General features: G+C 34.6%; 2 protein-coding genes, 1 long non-coding RNA gene and 1 pseudogene across 8 annotated transcripts; 2 read left to right on the forward strand and 2 right to left on the reverse strand.

The window, feature by feature from the left end:
* Positions 1-1,701: 1,701 nt before the first annotated feature.
* LOC21397152 lies at positions 1,702-5,327 on the forward strand. 3 transcript variants are annotated; one of them, XR_002901975.1, is made up of 9 exons: positions 1,702-1,907; positions 2,000-2,061; positions 2,241-2,280; positions 2,380-2,518; positions 2,743-3,006; positions 3,164-3,247; positions 3,539-3,624; positions 3,930-4,497; positions 5,175-5,327. It is a non-coding gene; the product is annotated as an uncharacterized LOC21397152 (long non-coding RNA). The 3 variants fall into 3 exon arrangements; XR_002901974.1 differs by having other exon boundaries at positions 4,422-4,497; XR_002901976.1 differs by having other exon boundaries at positions 3,544-3,624; positions 4,422-4,497.
* Positions 5,328-6,737: 1,410 nt separating this feature from the next.
* LOC112091042 lies at positions 6,738-14,555 on the forward strand (annotated as a pseudogene).
* Positions 7,079-11,130, reverse strand: LOC112091043 (uncharacterized protein At2g29880-like). 4 transcript variants are annotated; one of them, XM_024163771.1, is made up of 4 exons: positions 10,804-11,130; positions 10,500-10,577; positions 7,600-7,951; positions 7,079-7,515 (listed from the first exon to the last, which is right to left on the reverse strand). In XM_024163771.1, exons 3-4 carry the CDS (start codon positions 7,690-7,692, stop codon positions 7,180-7,182), a joined length of 429 nt encoding a protein of 142 aa, XP_024019539.1. In that variant the 5' UTR covers positions 7,693-7,951; positions 10,500-10,577; positions 10,804-11,130; the 3' UTR covers positions 7,079-7,179. The 4 variants fall into 4 exon arrangements, 2 of the variants coding, with proteins under 2 accessions (XP_024019539.1, XP_024019538.1); XR_002901973.1 differs by lacking the exons at positions 10,500-10,577; positions 10,804-11,130 and adding an exon at positions 8,372-9,250 and having other exon boundaries at positions 7,612-7,951; XR_002901972.1 differs by lacking the exons at positions 10,500-10,577; positions 10,804-11,130 and adding an exon at positions 8,372-9,250.
* Positions 14,556-15,845: 1,290 nt separating the features above from the next.
* Positions 15,846-20,678, reverse strand: LOC21397155 (probable protein phosphatase 2C 65). The gene is made up of 5 exons (XM_010095261.2): positions 20,141-20,678; positions 18,575-18,970; positions 17,630-17,747; positions 17,295-17,518; positions 15,846-16,393 (listed from the first exon to the last, which is right to left on the reverse strand). Exons 1-5 carry the CDS (start codon positions 20,360-20,362, stop codon positions 15,944-15,946), a joined length of 1,410 nt encoding a protein of 469 aa, XP_010093563.1. The 5' UTR covers positions 20,363-20,678; the 3' UTR covers positions 15,846-15,943.
* Positions 20,679-22,871: the final 2,193 nt, after the last annotated feature.

Below are 22,871 nucleotides of genomic sequence, written 5' to 3' on the forward strand. Positions count from 1 at the left end.
AAAGTTTTTTTTTTTTTTTTTTTTTTTTTGTTTTTTAAAAAAATTTTCGCCAAACGCGTTTTCAATTTTTTGTTTCAAAAAATATGAAAAATGAGATTGAAAACGGTAACAAACTGGCCAACTATTTACTTCATCTGTATGTCTTAAAAATGTCATTCGTCGTATTTTCTTAATAAACAATCAAGAAGGCCCAATAACCATTAGGGCGTGTAGACAAGTCCATGGGAGTACGGACCATTTTCATGGCCATGAGAGAAACACGTCACGTTTTTAAAATCACAATTATGAATAATTGAAAGAGAGTTTGTGTTATGGGGGTTACTCATATGCACCACTCACTTTGATAGATAATAAGTTATTATATATAAACTAAAAAGGCAAATAATGCCTCGTAAGATTTAGCCCCAAAGTTGTCGTACATTATTATCTCACGCATTGCCCACCTAAACACTCGACATACACCACACACGAAAGCATGAATCTATATACAATATCATATTTATGTCAAACGTCCAAAAAAAATAAAATAAAATAAAGGTCGGAAATTTATGCTTCTCGCTGAAAATTGATCAAATATTATCTAAGGTAAAATCTTACGAGAATTTTATGATAGGATCTGTCTTTTTTAATTATAGATAGAATTATTATTTTAATTATTGGAATAAGTTTTTAACAGTTCGCTCTATGATTAGAGTAGTTTTATGTTGATTTCTTAACGTGTGTACTTATAGATCAGATAGTTAAAAACTCAATTAACGATTAAAATACTAATTCTTAATAGTAGTTAAAAGGTTTCTTAAATCGTATAGGTTCACAATTGTGTCTGTAGTTATTTATTCCTTTAATTTTCTATGACTAACGATAAAATAGTGAGAACTAGGGTTTTGGAGGAATAACAACAACAAAAAGGAAACTATTTTGTTTTGGAAGCTTTCTATGGTAGGGGTACTTACGGCCAATAGTGTGTTAAAATCATTAAAATGAAGAAGTAAGCAAAATGTGAGACTGAATCTCAGACAACAGGTTTCGTTCACTTCGCGGATTCGAGTTTTCAATTCGAGCTGAGATGTGACATTTTCAGAGAGCTTTTCACTGTAGCAGAAAAATTTAGATGTGACATTTTCTGAGAGCTTTTTACTATAAAAACCTAAAATTGAAAACTCGAATCGGTGAAATGAACGGGGCCTTAAAACGAGAAACCGAGTGAACCAAATAATAACCATGGTTAGAGATGGATAAACTGAGTGTTTTAACTTGTTTTCTCGCTTCACCTTTATTATTTAAAGTGAATTAGGCTTAACTAGTGAGATTCTCACATACGAAGGACGAGGATGCACAAAATATTAGAAAATAAACAAATATGGTTTAACATAACTAGAGGTTAAATAATAACCATAGCGTTTTTAAAAAACGTTATTTTGCATATATATATATATATATATAAAATAAACCCACCTAAAATTTGATGAAATTTTAATATATATAAATATATTATATATATATATATATATATATTCTCAAATTCCCGCTCGCTCCATTCTCCTTTTTTTTTTTTGGCTCTGCTTGCTACTGAAATTCCTATACGAACAAAAGCTTCCCCACTCTGTGGAAGAGGCATTTGTCGGTCAAGGAAAAAAAACCTCGATCTGCTATTCCCCCCAAATTCCCAAATTGCCCGCTCCATTCCTTCTGGCTCTGCTTGCTACTGAAATTCCTATACGAACAAAAGCTTCCCCACTCTGTGGAAGAGGCATTTGTCGGTCAAGGAAAAAAAACCTCGATCTGCTATTCCCCCCAAATTCCCAAATTGCCCGCTCCATTCCTTCTTTTTGATTTGCTCTGTTAGATTTTCAAATTTAATGCTGCTGTTAGCTTCCCCACTGATCAGTCGAAGATCCTCTTAGCAGGTAAAAAAAAAATCTCATGGGAAGAAATCTTCCCTCTCTGTGCGCGTCACTCGATCAGCTCATTAAAAGTTTTGGTTTTTGATTTTGTGAAGATTGGGTCGTTCTGATCTGCGTCGAACTCAGTACAAGTTTGGGCTTCATAGAAGATTCCAAGGTATGCCTTGATCTGTAATTGGGCTTCTTTCTTCTTAAATCGTCCATTCTTCTCTAGTTTTGGTTCGTTTATTTTGGTTTCATCAAATCTGTAGTGAAGATTTTCGTTTTTCTTTGAAATTCCCTAGTTGTAGAAGAAAACCCACAATCTCTAGGTCATAAAATTTTTGTTTTTGACAGATTTGTTATTGCTTTGGTGATATACTCAACCTTCACGAAGGTAAGTTCTGTTTCTTTGGTTTTTGTTCTGTAAGTTTGTTTGGACGTTTGGTCTCTCAGCCATGGTTTGATGTTTTTTTTTTTTTAATTTCCTATTTAGGCCCGTTGGTACCCTTACCCTGTTATCAACCATGATGAGCGAAGTTATTAAGAACCTCATGAATAATAACTCTGAAGAAGAGACATGGAGCTGGGAGGCGCGTGATATTCTACTAGATACGTGGACTACCCTTCTCGTGGTATTTATTTTCTCTTCACATCTTTCCTTTTATAAATAGAAGAATAAGGCAACACCGCAACCCACTTTTTTATTGTATCTTATCGATCTTGAAGGGCAATAGTGAAAACTTATGCTTGAATTGTTGAAGCCCTTGTTCTAGTTTGTAGCAATATCACTGTCGTTTATGTATATCCTTTCCAAACCAATCAAAAAAATTTAAAAATTTCTGCCATCTTCTTTCAGCCAGTGAATAGGAATAGTGGAATGCGTTGCTTCCACCTGAAGGAAGAAGTGTCGCAACAAATCTCTTTGCCTTAATTGTGGAGTCTGAGCTAAGACGTAACTTTTTTGATATGTCACCTTCGCTTCTGCTCTGGTTCAGCAATCACACTTGTTTGTTTTCTTGTATTATCATCCAATAACAGTTGGTCCTTTGTGGCGTAGCTGCTTCTGCATCTGCATTTAACGACGATGTCGACTCGAGCTACCTTCAGGCTTCCATTTCTGGTATGCCAGAATACTACAAGAACTTACATATGGCTCATTAATTGAATTAGCTAAAAAAATTAACTAGTTTAATGGCGGTAAGAATTTAGATTTGCCGTATGACTTTCAATAGTCTTTTAAGTTTTTGTTGTTTGATAATGGCAACCATGGATGAAAGGTTGAGCTCTGCGAGAGCAGCAAGTGAGGTGACAATCTTTTTCTCACTGAGGTGTTTGCTAAGGGCTTTGCTTGGATTGCTCAGGTGTTCTTTTGCCTCCTGATTTTTCTCAATTATAAGTTTCTTGTATGACACTAAGTATCTTGTCAGAACTGAGGAAACTAATTAAGGGGCTTGCGTTCTTAATTGTGCTTTGCTTTGCAATCAATGCTTACGCATTTTTCCCTTTTAAGTTAGCATCTCTGCTTCATCGACGCTTTCGTGTTTTTTTGACATGACCTGTGTTCTGTTTTCTTTATGGAGAAACACAATAATCCACGAAGTACATTCTCTGCTTCAGTTGCTCATTTCTGAAGTTATTTTACTTGTTCATAGGGCAGGGGCGTCGTTGATCACACTGAATGTCTGGAAGAGCTGTACTCATTATTACTCATCACTGGCCATGTAATTGCTGATGAAGGGTAGGGAGAAACACCATTGGTAACTGGTTAATATTTTGTTCTATGATAAAATATTTTTCTTGTTTTTTAAGTCCAATTCATATTGCTGATGTACATTCGAAGATTCTTGACAGTTACTATATGCTTTATTGTGCTGTACTTTCCTGTCTTCTCTTCACATTGGTTGTTAGTTTGCACACAACTGCCCAACGTCAGTAACAATCTAACAATCAACAACCTTACAATTGTATTTAGAACATGTCATAAAAAGACAATCTGTGTATGCATTTATTTTAAATGTATTTTTTTTCACCTTGCATTTTCAGGTTCTGAACGTCATACAAACCCCGTTTTCTGATATTTTGGAGGCAGAGAAGCATCTCGTTATTATATTGTTTCTCTATCAGCAGACTAGATAATTCATTCTATGTAGGAAATTAGAGCTTGCCTACATCCTATTAACTCGACCTTTGTAATGGAAAAGTAATAATAAGCTTTTGAAGAGTGTTCAAACGTCAGATTATCCAAATTTCTAACCTCTTGCTGGACTTTGCAATATTTTAGTCATTTACTTGTCCATCTCCACATGTCACTGTTTTACAAAATCCATGTTGTACAAGAAGTCTGCATGCAGGTCTCATTGTGTCACATCACGTTTTTGTTTATACCCACGTGCTAAACTTTTTTTTTAAAAAAAAATGCTATGCATTTTGATTTTTTTTCCTTGTCATTTTCTGTAGCCAAAGTACGTAGATACTGTATAGTAATTTGTTTGCTAAAAGGAACTAATTTATGTCTGCTATTACAATTTTATCCAGCTCAATCATAAAATTTCTTGAGCAGAGTTTAAATCCAGAAATGAGAGAATTGCTGTTCAGTCCCCGAGTTATGGAGGTAATATTATAGAATACTCATGCATCAACTGACTATTCTTTTCCTGCTTACCCATTTTGTATTCTGCCATGGACTATAATCCATAGATGGTCATTGTAGAATTTTATTTTGCTGAGAACTTGTTGCTAAACCGATATGTCCTTAATAGTGATAATATGGAAAACTATGGTATCCAAGGCACTTCAACTGTATAAAATGTGCTACTCTACCATTACCTTCTACTTTGTGTTAATTATCATGTCTGTGTGTAGTGTTATCAAGCTGATATAACTCTAGCGTTTCTAGTGCTTGTGTATAACATGTTCTGTCATTTCTTTATGCTGTTCTTAGAATGAGCTTAGAGAAGGACTTTTGGCATACGATTTTCATGTTGTTATATTTCATGTTATAGGTTGGTTTCCTATAGCTTGTTCTTTTGATATAGTTTCTCAAAAATTTTAGTGTAGTTTCTCAAAGGTTAGTATTCTTTTATCTCTGACTCTCATGATTATATGTCAATTACTGAAAAAGTGACCTACTCTGAGAAACTCAAGTGCCCTTGCTCACAAGTTTCTGCCTTTATAGTGAAATTTGTTATGTTGTTCAGTTGTATGGTTTATCTGGTTTTTTCTTTGTGTGCTTTATTAGTTAATCAATTTATATGTTTTAATTAATTAATTGGACTAATTTTTTGATAGGTCAATAGTTGCTTTGTTGGAGGAGATGGCCTTTTTGTTGGAGCATTTTGTCAAGATGGGTTATTTACTTAACCATTTCATTTGGCTAGACATTTTGGATACTTTGATATATTTAGTTATTTCTCTATATTCTTGACTTGTTTTAATGTTAAAGTTGTGGACAAATGGTGTGACTTGTGTTGTAAATATCTTATTGCCAACTTTGTAGACACTGATAACAATTATTACATTGAATGTTCTTATGTTTTAATTTGAATGTTCCTCTTTGGATTTGGATGTAAGATGTTGCTCGGAATCACTATCTATTTTAATGAATTTAAAAGAATATTAACATAATAAAAAACTTTTACTATTGGTAAAATATTTAATAATAATTTTAAAAAGCCATAAGAATATGAACATAACAAGGGAAAAAACTATTGATATGTACCGTAGCAATGCCAAATAGCTATAAGAGGTTGAAAATAACTTGACTTAAACACTATAAGACCTCAATTCTATAGCGTTTTTCATATCGTTCTTAGAACGCTATGTTTTCGTAAGACTTTTAATAGTGTTTAATGTCCTAGCGCTCCACAAAATACTATTGGTAGTGCTTAATAGCGTTTTTGGTTAGCTACTGATAATGATATTTGTCGTAGTGTGTTTTAACTTGTCTTCTAGCTTCAATCTTATTATTTAAAGTGAATGTGGCCTATTTAGTGAGTTTCTTACATATGAAGGACTGGGGCAGGTAAAATATTAGAGAATAAACAAATATGACTTGACTTAACTAGAGGTTAAATAATAACTTTGGCCAAAGATGGAAAAACTGAGTGTTTAAACATGTTTTTTTTGCTTCAACCTTATTATTCAAAGTTAATGTAACCTAATTAGTGAGATTCTCACATATGAAGGACGAGGCCGTGCAAAATATGTGCGTTTGGTTACAATGACGGAATGATAATAGGAATGGTAATGGGAATGATAATGGAATGGAATTGGAATGTGCTAGAATCATAAAAGCCTTGTTCATTTTACTGATTCGAGTTTTCAGTTTTAAATTTTTACAGTAAAAAACTCTCAAAAAATGTCACATCTAACTTTTTCTGCTACAGTGAAAAGCTCTTAGAAAATGTCACATCTCAACTCGAATTGAAAACTCGAATCCACGAAGTGAACGAGGCCAAACTGATTCTTTTGTTTAATTGGAGTTATGGAATCAATACCTGAATGAGGATTATGCTGTTTGATTGACAACAGAATGGAATGAAAATAAACTGTATTTTGATAAAAATACCATTGATTAATAATCCTAAATAATTTAATATTTTAATTAATTAAAATAATAAAAAAATAATTTAATTATTAAAAAAAACTTTTTATTTGAAGGATAATAATTTAAAAACTATATTTCAATTGTAAAAAAAATAATATTTGATATTTTTATGTAATAATAAATTATCACAAGCTCAAATATGATAACTTTTGACATCTACCATGATATGTTCCCTGAAAAATATAACTTTGGCCCCTGTCAACAATAAAAATGACAATATATCATTCAAATATATAATCCCAAAATATAGTCATATGTCAATGAAGCAAGTTCCTAATTAATACAATTTAATAAAGTGAAACATAATCCTAATTAGTTACAATATCAACAGAAAAGTGCACAGCACATGCACCACTATATCAAAAGAGAAATGCATAGCACATACACCACTATATCAAAAGATAATCCAGTTATGTTTTTCCACTGAAACTAAACAAACACTCCTAAATATTACTAGCAAGCAAAGCTCTAGCCCACTCATCTTTTTCATCATCAGTGATACTAAAAAAGTAAGAAACTAAAGCATCATCCTTTATCATCGTCCGAGCTACCTTATGTCGTTCCATTGCGTTAATGGTTGTGGTCCTTTGTAGTTCATCCCTAATCCGGCTATGTTTTTCCATCATGTCTTCATCGATAGCCCGACTTAAACGTTCACTTGCCTTCTCCATAACACTAGCAAGTAAACTAGATGATTTCAATGGCTTCATAAGCCTCTGCATTGTTTGTACTCTTCATTTTTCTTTTAGACGACCCTTGAAATTGGGCTTGAGTTTGAGAAATAGCCGATGCTTGTGAGAAAGACATTGATTGCGCTTCATCAACATAAGTAGTATTGTGAATGTCATTGAAACAGTCATCGTCAATATTAATGTCGTCAGCTGCTTCTTTTTTAAGTTCCTCAATTACATCAGCAGCTGCCTCGGCACCCCTATCAGTTGCACGATCTTTGCCGAAAACCATACACAAGTCATCATAGTAGGGAAAAGCTTTGGTCTTAAACGGTAATTCTTCCTTATGACTCTGAATTTAATACAAAAAACAATGTAAATAGATGAACAACTTCTATTACTATCAACCATATTACTGAATTATAATTATAAGTACATTGAGATATACTTCCCACATCGGCTTCTCAGCAGTAACCGTTTTCCTGTCTGGATCCAATCCGAAACCGCTATAGTTAGACCCGGTTAACATTTCATGAACAATTTAAAAATGAGTCTTCAAAGTTTTCATCATTGACTCTATATGTGGCCTAGCTAGTAAGTCACATCCTAGCAACTTGTTATGTAACTTTCTCTCAAGAGCTTGCAGATGTCCAGCCTTGAAATTACCTTCCGCTTTATATGTTCCCTCGTTATGTAACTCCATTAAAGCTTCAATTCAGAATTTATCCTCATCTTCATTCCAAAACCTTTTATTTTGACCTGGACCTCTGGATTTGGAAGTGTCCATCCTAACAATAACAAAGAACAAACATGCATACAATCAAGAATCAACATTGACATATAATTAGTAACTTGCAAATACTATAAACAAAAACATAACAAAGAGGCACATATTATTCGAGGAAAAAAATTAACATAAGTTTGTCCTAATACAAGCAAACAACACACGTCATGTTCCAACTCTCAAGGAAAAATACAAATACAATTGTCATGCATTCCTAGGATGCCTCCAATCATTAAACATAAGTATTTCTCCACTTAGTCCATTCCTCTGAAAGCTAAACATATCTTGGTGTATCTAGCACCAACAAGATAGTAAGATCCTGTTAAAAGAATTGATAAATATAGATTTAACATTTTGTAAATGTAACAACGAACGATGTAACAAAGAACGAGTAAACTACTTTACTAGTAACAAACAAACTTACCATTTGGAACACGTAAACCATTTGCCGTACGTAGAGCATCGCATAATACTCTACCATCAGCTGCAGATCCTTCCCATCCAGGCAACACATATATAAATTCCATATCTCGTGTGCATACTCCTAAGACGTTTGTTGCTACAGCTCCATGTCGATTACGGTATTTGGGTCTCTCTATCATAGGCACTCTCACCCTAATATAGGTTCCATCTAGTGCACCTAGGCAATTCTCTAATAAATAAAAGATATAACTACTAATTACACCATGGGTCCTGCCCATTTTAAACATAACACATAAATAGGTACGTACCTTAAACCATTTCCACCTCTCATCAGTTGAGTTATCTACAACCGGCTCAGGTCTAACGAATAACACTCCATGAAGTCGAATGATTGAATGCAAGACATTGTGAAAGTACTTACTAACCGTTTGTCCAGATCTCATAAAATGGAATTTTATAACTCTATTTTTCTCACGGTGAGCAATGGCATGTAAAAACATAGCCACTTGCTCATCTACTTGCAAATACTTAGACGCTTTCAACCCACCCCTAGTTTCTAACAATGTGCACAAATTAGTGAAGGCATTTCTATTCATCCTTAATTGATCTCTGCATATGACATCACTTGCATAAGCTAGTTGATGAACATATTGCCTATGAACAAACACGTCAAGCACATAAAGTTGTCTCCGTACAAAGTTTGATTCTATATCCTCCATCACCGCTCTTTCCATCAATTGAAAGAACCCTTGCACTACTTGCATAATATTCAACCAATGTAAAAGCAAAGCAACTATCTTCCTCTTTCTCAAAATTTCACTTTTGACTAATCCTAAGCGAGTCATTATCCTACAATAAAACAACCAAACTAGTACATTTCAACTCCGTTATCTAAAAAGTTGAGCATAAAAGTATGCACTAGTCAAACAATGAAAGAACCAAAAGGATGACACACTTCAACGGAGGTTGACACCATTTCCAAAGTTAAGAAAGTATACAAATGGAATAACCTCAACTTTTTTTTTGGCAGTGAATATTGCAAGTGACGGAAATCTGAAAACATGGGTTTCAGATAAGCTAATGTCACTCTTAGGATATTCTCAATCCACGCTTGTTCTGTATGTCATCGGGCTATGTAAGTTGGTCTAACCTCATACTGAATCCTTGTTTTTATTTTATTTTATTTTATTTTTATGTACTGTGTGATAGACTTATATAATTATGCTTGTGATTTGTAAATTGTGCAGATACGTGCATTTTGGAGCTATCTCAACGCACATATGAGGACGCAAAGTCCTTGGGAAAAGATATGAAAGTCTCTTTTGGCCCATCATGGAAAGAAGTTCTTTGTGAGAAGCAGATGTTGGAAGGAAAAGTTGATCTGGGTTGTCCTGCAATCCTTATTATTAGTTCATCTGCTATGAGATCAATAGAACTTCTAAGGTGAGTGCATTTTCGACAAGTTATATATTTTCGTTTTCTGGTGCTCGTACATTCGTATTCCTACCAATAAGAATGTGTCGTCTCTTCTGGCCATTATTGATAAGAAATGATTTTTTTCCCAATTTTATCTAGGGGTTTACAATCATTGACTAAAGAATGCCCTGCAGTGAAGCTATTCTCAAAGCATATGAAGGTTGAAGATCAGGTAGTTGCTCTCTTTCTTAATTCTCCATTTCAATGCTAACCTATCAGAACAAAGTCTTGTAACTCTTTTTTATGTGTTTGAGTGGGGTGGGATTTAATGTATAAGATGTTTGAAGGTTCAGGTGAATTCTGTGTGAGATATAGGTGATCAGGATGTGCAATATTTGAATGCCTAGCAGGGGGAGGAAGAATTTTTGAAATAAAAGTTTGAACACAGCCAAAATCACAAATGACAGAATCACAGCTAAAATCACAAATGACAGAATCACAGCCAAAATCACAAATGGGTACACAAAATTTCTCACGGCCCTCAGCATTCTACACTTGTTCGAAGGAAATACAAGTTTCAAACTTCAAACCCTCAAAATCATCACACGGTTTTCCATTGAGCAAAGCAATAAATCCAAGAAACAAATCCATACGAAAAACACTCGAAAAAAAACGAAAAAAAATTCAACCGAGATCAAAGAATGGAGCCTGACCTTGCCGGAATCAACCGTGACCTGACCTTGCTGGAATCAACCGCGAGTTGACCTTGCCTGAATCAACTGCGGCCGAGACTGAAACGAAAACGAACGAGCCAACCAAACAGATCCAATGAGCACATTTAAGTTCAACAAAAAACAGATTGAATGAGCCAAGCAAAGCAAAGCAAAGCATCTGTGAGGATCGATCATCACACGGATTTTGTACCAGCAAAGCAATAAATCCAAGAAACAAATCCATACGAAAAACACTCGAAAAAAATGAAAAAAATTCAACCGAGATCAAAGAATGGAGACTGACCTTGCCGGAATCAACCGCGACCTGACCTTGCTGGAAATAGAGGCGCCGGTGAAGCTACAACCGGATCTAAGGAAATCGAAATCCGAGGACGAGATTGAAACGAAAACGAACGAGCCAAACAGAGTGGAGGAAGGCCGAAAAGGAAGGGAGAAGGCGAGACTCGATCGGCGGAAGAACGGCTCGGGTCGCGACGGCGATGGGAGCTCGGGTGCTCGCGACGGCGATCGGAGCTTGGATGGTCGCGACGGCGATGGGAGCCCTAGGGTTTGTCTCTTCTCGCTTGAGCCTCGGGGACAATACGGAGAAATTGAAAAAATGGGCTGAATGGAAATGTAATTCCACCACCCACCCGAGTGAATGCCCATTCACTAAAATTGAGTGAATGGGCTTTCCGTTGGAAAGCCCATTCCAACTACGAAACTGAAACCAAACAAAAGAATTGGGGGGAATGGTCTTTCCATTCCATTCCGTTCCCCCCAACTAAACACGCCCTAAGAGAATAAATAAATATGACTTAACTTAACTAGAGGTTAAATAATAACCGTAGGCAAATATGGAGAAACTGAGTATTTTAACTCATTTTCTCACTTCAACCTTATTATTTAAAGTGAATGAGACCTGATTAGTGAGATTCTCACATACGAAGGAAGGGGCGTAAAATATTCGAGAATAAGAAAATATGGCCAGGTTTAAGTAGAAGTTAAGCAATAACCATGGCTAAAGATAGAGAAACCGAGCGTTTTAACTTGTATTCTAGTTTCATCCTTATTATTAAGAGTAAATGGGGCCTAATTAGTGAAATGGTCACATACGAAGGATGGGTGCGGGTAAAATATTAGAGAATAAACAAATATAGTTAGGCTTAAATAGAGGTTAAGTAATAACTATGAGTAAGAAGGAGAAACTGAGTGTTTTAATTTGTTTTCTGACTTCAACCTTATTATTTAAAATAACTAATGCCTAATTAGTGAAATTCTCATATATGAAGGATGAGGACGTGTAAAATATTGGAACCTAATCTTGTATTTCACAACGTTGTCTGTTATTGCTGAACATGTATTTGCAGGCATAACTAGGCACTAAAGTTATAAATTTGATGTATGTCTAATACATTGTGAAATTAAGCTTACTTTATAGCAAATATGAATTCTTTTCTTATTTTTTTCTTATTCATTTTCTTGTTCGTCTAATTAGTTAACAACTTTGAATATTATTTGCAGATCAAATTGCAAAATGTGACAAGACTTTGCCACACTAAGAGCATAGTAACTGTAAACGGCCAGTTTCCCTGGCCACGCATTGTTGCAAGGGAGGGTGACCGCCTCGTCATCAAAGTGGTTAATCATGTCCAGAACAACATTTCTATACATTGGTAAATAGAAAGTTTATTTTTTTTATAGCAGTAATACAAAATATGTTTTATAATGACTTGTTATAATATTTTTTTCTCTTCTCACGTAATTGCCATATATTGTTGCAGACTGCAATAAGAAAATAATCAAAATTAGTGTTATTCTTAAAATTTTTTTCTTAGAACTATAAAATGATGAAAAATATCCAAATAAGAAAAGTATTCATGAAACTATTTTAGTTTAAAACAGCAATTAATTACTTGAATATCTAATGGTTTATTTTATTTTATTTTAATTTTTAAACAGGCATGGCATTAGGCAGCTTCAAACAGGGTGGGCTGATGGGCCAGCATATGTGACCCAATGTCCCATTCAAACATGACAAAGCTATGTATACAATTACACCATTGTGGGACAGAGAGGAACCCTTTTTTGGTATGCACACATATCATGGCTAAGATCTACTGTCTATGGTCCAATAATCATTTTTCCTAAGCATGGCGTTCCTTACCCATTTACTAAACCTCACAAACAAGTTCCCATAATCTTTGGTAAATAAATATCAAAAGCTTAAAGAAAAATAAAATATAGTTCTCTAGTGTTCTTTCCACTGTTATAATTCATTTGCTAATAAAATGCAAGATGTATGAATATGCAGGAGAGCGGTGGAATGCAGATCCTGAGGCAGTGATTAGCCAGGCATTACAAACTGGTGGAGGCCCAAATGTCTCAGATGCCTATACTATTAATGGGCTCCCAGGTCCATTGTATAACTGCTCTGCCAAAGGTAGTGTATTAAATACTATGGGTAATCTCACAAATAGTATTAAATTTAGTACTAAGTATAACATATGACAATTTTTTACATTTGCTTGCTGATTTGTTAATATGTTGACTTTTTCGTTAGATAATTAATTCCAAAACTAAAAAACTAAAGGTGAAGCCAGGGAAGACTTAACTTCTCCGCCTAATCAATGCAGCACTAAGGGGTTGTTTGGTTAGGAGATTCGTACCCCGATTCGAATCATGGTTCATGGTTCGTTACAGTGTTTTTTCTCACAAAAAAACACGTAAATCAAAAATGATTCTAATCTTATAATTCTAATCCATGAACCAAACGTCTCCTAAATGATGAGCTCTTTTTTAGCATTGCAAACCACTCTTTTTAACTTCTCCGCCTAATCAATGCAGCACTAAAGAGTGTGGTTTGCAATGCTAAAAAAGAGCTCCTAGAAAGACAACAAATGCTCTTTGATGATATTTGTTTTTCTAGGAGCTATGAGCATTTGTTGTCTTTCTAGGAGCTATGAGTGGTTGAAGCGGATGCTGTTTATGTCAAGCCTTTTGACACAAATATCATCCTCATAGCTCCTAGAAAGACAACAAATGCTCTTTTGAAGACCAAACCGCATTTCCCAAATGCCACATTTTTCATGACCGCTAGACCATATGTAACTGGTCTTGGCACCTTTGACAACTCCACTGTGGCCGGTATTCTAGAGTATGAATCTCCATCCAAAACTCCTCATCATTCCACAATCTCACCAATCAAACTTCAACTCTTTAAACCAATCTTACCGGCTCTCAATGACACTTCATTTGCAACGAAATTCACCAATAAACTCCGCAGCTTAGCCACTGCTTGGTTCCCTGCCAATGTACCTCGAAAGGTCGACCAACGGTTTTTCTTCACAATTGGCCTTGGAACAAGCACATGCCAACATAACAAGACCTGCCAGGGTCCTAATGGAACAATGTTTGCTGCTTCAATTAACAATGTTTCTTTTTCCCTCCCAAGCAATACTGCCCTCCTCAAGCCCACTTATTTGGACAATCAAATGGGGTTTACACTCCTGATTTCCCAACCAGTCCCATATTTCCATTTAATTACATAGGGACCCCACCCAACAATACAATGGTGGGCAATGGAACAAAGGTTGTTGTTCTTCCATTTAACACAAGTGTGGGATTAAAGCTTGTATTTGTTGTTGTGGAGTTGGTCATGCAAGATACTAGCATTCTTGGTGTAGAAAGCCATCCCCTCCATTTGCATGGTTTAATTTCTTTGTTGTAGGCCAAGGATTTGGGAATTTTGATCCAAATTAGGATCCTGAAAGGTTTTTGGCAGATAATCCAGGTGAGTTAAATTTGTGGTAGAAATAAATTTAACTATCACATTTAAATAAGTTAATTCCAACTAAGAACTTTACCTGACAAAGTGTGAAATTATTGTTGATCTCTTCAAATTTTGATGTTTGACAATATATAGGTGTTTGGTTCCTGCATTGTCACTTGGAGATTCACACAAGTCGGGGATTGAAGATGGGTTGGCTAGTCTTAGATGGAAAGTTGCCTAATCAAAAGTTGCTTCCTCCACCTGCTGATCTTCCCAAATGCTGATTTTTGTGCATATTCCAAATGGTTTTATTGACTAATTGCTTCGAGATTTTCTCCTATCATCTTTGCCTAGTGATTTTATGATGGACTCTAATTTATTCTTGCATTCTTTTTACTGTTGATTTTGTTTTTTTTTTTTTTTTGGCTTTGGTGTTGGAAGAGTTCATATTCATGTTGAGTTGACGAAAGGAAATGACTGAGAAGTTGTGAGTTTGAAATCTCTTGCCGAAAGAGGCCAATAATATTGTCGTTATAAGTACTTATCATCATTTTTCAATTAAAAAGTTTTAGTTTGGCATGGATGTGTTACATTTTTACTAGTTTAATTTGCATTGTTACTTTGTTAAAATAAATAAATAGGAAATTTTTACGGCATGTTCTGTCTTTTTTAACTACCAGTAAAAATTATTATTTTAACTATTGAATTAAGTTTTTAAAGGCACGATTTGTGAATAGATCAGTTTAGTTTTGCTCGCTACAAATTTTTAACGTGGACACTCAAAAAGTAGACTGTTGGAAACTAAATTCAAATGTTAAAATAGCAGTTTCAATTGATTTTTTTTTTTCCTTTTCTTTTTTTAAGTCCTTACTATAGAAGTTCCAAGATAGGAAATTTCTACTTGCTATGAAGTGGTTGAGTTTTGTGTCAACCACTTTATAACCATTTGTCAAATAGACTGCTTCTGAAAGTTGCTTCCAAGTATATGAATTTGAAAGTCTCAGGTCTCAGCCATTGGTTTCCTTTGGTTGGGCAAGTATCGAGATATTTTGAAGCAAATGTCAGAAGCAGTGTATTTGATAAAAGATTTTAAAAGTCGTTGACATAAAACTCAACCACTTTTCATAGCAAGTTTGATATTCAAAAAACGACATGTATCCTCCTTACAACATGGATACTTTTGAAAGTTTCAACCATTGGTTTCCTTTGGTGGCTGTCCCTCGAATTATAGGCCGTAAAATGTCCTGAATTTTAATTTTAACTTTTTTTTTCTTGAACTTCAGTAATTCTTACAAGACTTCCCCATTTATTAAATTTTACTTCGATTATTACTGTTGACTGCCATTTATGAACTCCAAAAAGTCTTTTGGTCAAGCAAATTAAGGAGAAAATAAGATATAGTAAAAAATAATGATAACTCTTAATGCGTAATTACATTTTCATGTCTATATGACAAGGAGCTAACAGAGTAATTGCTTACTAAATTATTCAAACAACACTCATTATTTATTTGATACATCTTATTTATGTTAAAAATCTTAACATAAGGAGTTCTTTTGTTAATTTTTGCCTTTTACATGACATTTATCATCAATAAGAAATTGCACAATTCTTTTAACACTGTAGTTTCCCTGTGATCTCACAAAAGGCAAAGATAATACATTATTTTATGCTAATGAGCATCAACCTCCTCTAAATTACTAGTTGATTTCCGAAAACTCAAGAACCGAGGAAGCTTCACTATGGAGTTCACTCGACTAACTCCTTGTAAATCAGTCCAATATTCCTGATCTTTTGATCCAACTCCAACAATGACACTATCTCCTTCGAAATATCTATTAGCTCCCACACTTCTGAAGGACTTAAACCTACGAGAAAGTGAAAACTCGGAGGCGTTTATGATGCTGCTCCGGCGGGTTACCATCGAGCTCGATTTGACTAGCAAAGTTGGGTCGTCCTTGAAGAACAAGCACACCACAGCGCAGTCGTCGACCTTGCAACCGGGATACTTGTCTTTCCATGCGTGGACTGCACGGTTTACAAGCAGTTTTGCTGCCATGGAGCGATTTTTTGCCGAGGCGACTATCTTTACTACCTCGGCGTTTGTTAAGGCATCCCAAACCTGCAAAGGAGTAAGAAATTGCTATGTTTTGTAAGTAGAATGCATTGAGTTATGTTGACTTCAATAGATATTAGCCACTTTTTTCTAAGAGGTCAAGGCATTTATGGTAGAAAATGAGTATGGCTTGTGCGCCATTTTTTTATGTTGTCATATGATTAAAAAAAAAATATTTGTGTAAGGTTAGAATAAATCAGAATTGATTTTTGTTTTTTAATGAAAGTCTCTACCTATGAGTATCTACAAGTATAAATCTCGTGATTTGAAAGACCCACAAGAAAACATTTTGTTGGTTGAAAGAAAATTTTCATCAATAAAATATTTCGTTCCTAGTGTAAAATTTCCCTGTTTTAATTCCAAGTAGTCTTTTCATTTTCAGTTTTGGGTTTCACATATTTGGGATCATTCTTTAGGCTATTTTCTCTCTTTTGTTCCAACATTCTTAAAGCTGTTACTCGCCATAACTGCATTAGTCTCATAACTGTCCACTTTCTGCTATTAATATGGACGTGGGACATAGCTAGGTCAACACAATGTGAAAGTCCACATTTGTCAATGTCAAGAAATGGACAGTTTTCACACTCTTGTCCTTGTGCTTAATTGAAATTGAAAAAAAAAAACAAATTATTGTTAAATGAATTCTATAGCCTAGTAGTAAGACATAGAAATAACAGACATTATTATTATAAATGAATTCTATAGCCAGACATAGTTTTTAATTGTCGAATTCATCAAATGAGAATCATATCAACTTAAACGCTAATTTAATAGAATTTGAATAAAAAAATAATTTAACAGTTAAAGGTTGTGATTTATCGATAAAATAACATTTAAAAAAAGAAATGTTGTGACTCAGATAAAGAGTTCTCCTAGGAGAATGTAGAAGTGTTAATTTGTCTCTTACCCCATCAGTTGCCAAGACCAGAAATTCATCATTTTTTGTAAGTCTTCTATAAGAAACATCTGGAATTGAGATAAGGCCATAATCTTTGAGGCAGAAATCTCCAAAAGCTCTTGCCATAGCAAGACCAGGGCAGTCACAATCAGGCATCCATATTCTATACACATCCGGTTCTTCATCGGCTGAAAATACTCTGCCTTTGCAATTCTTAATTCTCTCAGCCTCACCTATATAATTTATATTATTAAAAAGCCATCAATGCCAAAAAAAAAGTCAATTTTATAATTTGACTGAATAATTTTGAAGCTCTGAAAACGAGTTGAAAGTTAAAAACTCACTTGGAATATCTGGTTTCAAGTCAACTGTGAGTTGAATGGGTACAAATTGATTCTTGTCCCCTCTAGTGCATAAAATAGCACGAGAATCCCCCAAGTTGGCAATTATCAAGTTGTCTCCCTACCAGTACAATAAAGAAAAACACATTAATAGAGAATTAATACTCGGAGAAAATACGATTGCCAGTTAAAAACAATAATTCATTATATTTGCATCTTAAAACAATATTTTCTTCTGATTTCAATCTAATTTTGTTTTATCAAACGCGGGATAGCTATACTAATAATACTGTGGATATTGACACCAATAAATTGGTTATAACAAGATTATAATTTGTTATGATTAACTCCTCCAAGGAATAACTATTATATAAATTAGAGACACCTCTCTGTCAACAGATATCAACTTTATCCATTAATTTTCATTTTACTACCAACAAGCGACTTTTTAGGTTAAAAATAAGGGAATGTCTATATGTTAGGGGCTTTACTTTTCCCTACCATTAGGGTACAAATCTAATGGATCACATTCAATCTCAAGGAGGGACTACATGGTCTTGTGCACATCAGATTATAGCCTAAAAACAGCAAAAATAATTACATGTTCTCAAAGATTGAAGGGGTTAAGTTTTTCTGATGTTAGGGTTAGTATTTGACTATAACTTCATTAGATCTTATGGTTGAGATTTGATTGGAATTAATTGAAATTTTATGAAATATTGGGGTAGTATTGTAATTATGAAACTTAAAAAGGAGAATGTTATCAAATGTACTTGTTTTCACCATAATTATTATGAGCATCGTCATCTTTAACCGTTGCTTTTTAATTTAAGGGTCCACATTTCGCACCCTACCTTACACATTCCTTAAAAATAAACTAACCTTATTTCATTTATGAAAAAGTTGGCATCACGCGAGACGCGAGAGTTGCGGAATATAAGAGAGTACCTGTTTAACCACAGTTACAGCGGTAGAACCACTGCAGAAGCTATCAATGGTAGAATCCAAGCTAAGCTCTTGATCCATTTCTTTGAAAGACTTGATGAAACAAGCTTCCGATGAAGAAAGCGACAAAAGGCAAAAACTACCATTATCGTCGTTTTGACCATCTTTGTCGTCGTCAATATCAGATTTAGTGCTGCTATTCTCACCATATTTATTAGTTAAGTCTTTATGATCATCGCCGACATCACCATACTTACAGCTATTCAACTTTGACAGTTGAATTGCTTTACAAAGCTTTGTGGGCAAATTGTCACGCACATGGCGTGCAACCTTGTGACCATAGGGACCATGACCGTCAAATACACCGCAAAACAACATATCTTTCTCACCCGTAAAGTTCTGTAATATAATTAATAACCTAAAATATATTAGTTGGATTCATTGAATTGGCAAATTGCATGAAAGAAAACTGACACCTAGCTAGAAGAGGCTTCCTCAAGAATATCGTTCAATATCATTTGCCAGCGAGGTCAAATAAATGTTACAAATTAGAGTAAAAAAAAAAAATGATGACGAAATAAAATATAACGTAGAAGAAAATTAACATATTTTGCGTTTAATGCTAATAATGACATGGGAAATAAAGAAATTCTCACCATCCACAAGAGCCACCAGTAATAGGAGTTCCATTGTAAAGTGGGACCCAAATGAACCACATAAGTAAGATTTTTTGTTCAATAGAGTTTTAATTAAAGTGGGCACTTCTAATGCTCTCTATCTTTTTTTTCTTTTCCTATTAAAGTGTCACGTATTTTTTTTTCCCAAATTAAGATGGCGTGGCTTGTGTGTTTTGGTCACTGTCACGTTTTACGCAAACAGGGAAAATGCATTAATTAGTGTGAGCAATAGGCAAACGACAACAATTTTCTTTTTGGGCACTACAAAAATTAGGAAATCAGTTATAGAAAACAACTCAAGACGGAAATACTTAAACCCAATTCATTTCACTGATTCACGTTTAAAATTCAAGTTTTGTTACAGTAAAAATCTCTCAAAAATAGTCGCATCTAACTTTTTTGTTACAGTAAAAAACTCTCACATAAAAGTTATATATCAACTCGAATTAAAAACTCGAATCAACAAACTAAACGGGGCATGAGAAACCAAAAATCTGATATATATATATATATATACACACACACTATTCACTAATCATGATAAATTTGGATAGCTCATATAGAAACTCGAATCACATGATTTGCATCCAGAATGAAAGGAGAAAAAAAGAACATTCAGAATTCCTCAAGGATTACAAACCAAATAAATTGCATATACATCATGAAATTGGGGAAAAAAAAATACATAATAATCAACCTAACATAATCCTACTATAATATAGAACAGAAATTTTTCATGTTTACTGGCATAGCCTAAAGGTAAATTCATATTCTTGCCTCGAATATTAAGGATTAGAGTTTGCATCTCGACCATGAGCTCAAGAAAAAAAAAATCCAATGGGAAACTTCATTTCAAATCAAGAATATTGAGTAATAGTTTCGAATTTCTCACCTCCCAAACAGTCATGGCGTCTTGATTGATCCCTTTCCTGCCTTGTTGCGTGTACATTGATGTGTATCCAGAAGAGCCTTTTAGCCTAATACGAGCCCCAGATTCTCCATAACGCATATCATCTCCCTCATCTTCTTCATATTCTTTGTCAACAAATTTTTTTTTAAATAGCCCTCCTCTCTTAATTCCATGGTGACTATCTGTACTACAACAGCCTCCCATTTTATTGGAATATTCTCCAATACAAAAACCAGATTTTCTTTTGGAAAAAGGAGGGTGAAAACGTAAGAAATTTTTAGCTTTTAAGGAGATTCCGAGATGAGATGAATCAAGGAAAAAGGAGGAAAATTTCGATGGTGATATATATATGTGATGGCATATTGCATGAATCCTTGGTACTACAGCAAAACTTCCATATCTAGAGAGCCCGTGGAAATGGTAAATTTCCAAAGCAGAAAAGACCCACCAAAAACCAATCAAAACCCAGCAATTTTCTCGGAAAACAAGCGGGAAAGTGAGAGAAAAATGAGGTTTTAGAGGGAGGACAAAAGGATGAGAACGTAATGGCGATGGTGGGTGGGTGGCTGGTGCAATTTATGAAGTTGAAGCCCAAGACAATATGTGGGGACGTATATACACACATACATACATACATACATACATATATATGTATGTATATATATATATATATATACATGGTAATTTATCTTCCTTTTGGTTAAGGATCAAGGAAAGAAACGAAGAGTTGAGATTCATGAAACCAGAAAAAGGACAAGTTTTCATATAAAAAAAAAGTAAGAATGGGACATGTTCTGCGTTTGGATTTTAAGATATTGTGCATGTTATCCTCTCTGGATTCTCGACGTGTTAATCTCAATCCATTTTATATATACATACATGTAAGTCAAAGAGCTCTTTTCGCTAATTAAACAGATCGAAAGATAAGGGAGAGTTATTTATTTATTTATTTTTGAAAATTTCAAATTTCAAAAAATAAAAGAGAGTATAAGGTTGACAATTAGTAAAACGCCCTTTCCGTGATCATCTCATATTTCCGAACTATCTGTTATGATAAACCATATTATGTTTCATGGCTTTTTTAATTTTAGGAATATTTATGGCGTGTTAGATTATTCCTGAAATTAATTTTGTTTCTTAATTTGATCATCAGGTACGTTAAAGATCTGTTTTTGGTTTGCTTTTGTTGGGGGACAAAAGTGGACATCCTGTTGGAGATAAGGTGTTTTAGAGTTGGATTGGATGTTAGAAAACAAAATTACCTACGTAAAACTAAAATACAACTAAAAAAGGTCATTTCCCACGTAACCTTTTTGTTTTTAACTTCAGCAGAGTTAACTAAGAAAAATTTCTTGGCATATATATATATATAATCTTGCTTTACGAGGTTGTAAATTGTAATATATTAATGTAGTTGTCTGGTAAAACTCAATACCCTAAAACGTTGAAAAATAGTAATTTTCGGGCTCATTCTTATCTACTAATTACACACAAAACCCGCAATTAACAGTAAACAGCAAATACAAGACCTTGTTTGTACTATTCGGCATTCAACAACACCCTACTTCTTTAGCAGAAAAGAAAGTCAATGTTGGGCCTGTTTGTTTTTGTTTTCGTTTTCATTTTTCACGTTTTTCGAAACTAAAAAATGAAAATTGGATCTAAAAACGCGTTTGGCACAAAACTTTTCAAAAAACAAAAACAGAAACATTTTTGTCTTTTTGTGAAAAACTGAAAATGAAAAAAAAAACCGTTTTCTCGTTTTCGTTTTCTTCTTCTGAAAACGGTTTTCATTTTTTTTTTCCTCTCTCTTCTCCACTGCCCACCACCCTCGACAGCACCCCCTCCCCCACTCCGACATCAACACCGACTGAAGGAGATGAAGGACGCCGGAGATGAAGGACGACAGAGAGAGACGTCGCCGGAGATTCTCTCGCTCGGTGACTATCGTCACTCGTCAGACGCCGCCGCCGTCACTACGCCCACGTGAACACCGCCATCAACACCGGCTGAAGGAGATGAAGGATGGCGGGAGAGAGAAAGAGAGAGAGAGAGATGCGGGAGATGAAGGAACACATCTCGTCGTCTCCGGGGCCGACGGCCCCATGCCGCAGACGAAGGCGCCCCCCCGGATTCTTCCTGTTATGTATATAATATTATTTAATATATTTAATAATATTATTTATTTAATATATTATTACATGTTTTTAAAAATTAAACCACCAAAGGCAGTTTCAGTTTTTTTTAAAACTGAAATCAATCTCTGAATAAAATTACCAAACACATTTCAGAAATAATTCCAAAATAAAAATAAAAACGTTTTCATTTCTATTTTCATACAGAAAATAAAATTATTTTAGAACCAATTCCAAACGCACCCGTTGTATTTTCAGGGTGCGTTTGGTTGAAAGTAATGGAAAGGAAAGGAAAGGAAAGAAAAGGAATGCAAGTTGTGTGTTTAGTTGGATTTTATTCTCAGAATAATCATTCCATTGGAATGACTTTTTGCTCATTTTAAAGGAATTGTCATTCCTTTGTAGGGTAAGATGAATGGCCATTTCAATTGGCATTTATCTATATTTTTCATTATTACCCCCTGTGTATTTTATCTGGAAGCCTCCAACTTCATCATTTTCGACTAATGGCATAACCCATCATCTCCTCTCCCGCCAACATTCGCCCCTACCTCTGCTCCTCTGACAACTCTCGCTGG

The sequence above is a fragment of the Morus notabilis genome, unplaced genomic scaffold (genome assembly GCF_000414095.1).
Source record: "Morus notabilis unplaced genomic scaffold, ASM41409v2 Scaffold403, whole genome shotgun sequence".
Taxonomy (NCBI): domain Eukaryota; kingdom Viridiplantae; phylum Streptophyta; class Magnoliopsida; order Rosales; family Moraceae; genus Morus; species Morus notabilis.

Coding starts and splice junctions, on each gene's coding strand:
- LOC112091043 (XM_024163770.1), bottom strand. CDS start 9,215: ATGACTCGCTTAGGATTAGTCAAAAGTGAAATTTTGAGAAAGAGGAAG. Junction 7,952..8,371: donor TGGTTTACGTGTTCCAAATG/GTAAGTTTGTTT, acceptor TGTTATTGTTAG/GATGGACACTTCCAAATCCA.
- LOC21397155 (XM_010095261.2), bottom strand. CDS start 20,362: ATGGGAGGCTGTTGTAGTACAGATAGTCACCATGGAATTAAGAGAGGA. Junction 18,971..20,140: donor ACGCCATGACTGTTTGGGAG/GTGAGAAATTCG, acceptor ATTATATTACAG/AACTTTACGGGTGAGAAAGA. Junction 17,519..17,629: donor CTTGAAACCAGATATTCCAA/GTGAGTTTTTAA, acceptor TAAATTATATAG/GTGAGGCTGAGAGAATTAAG.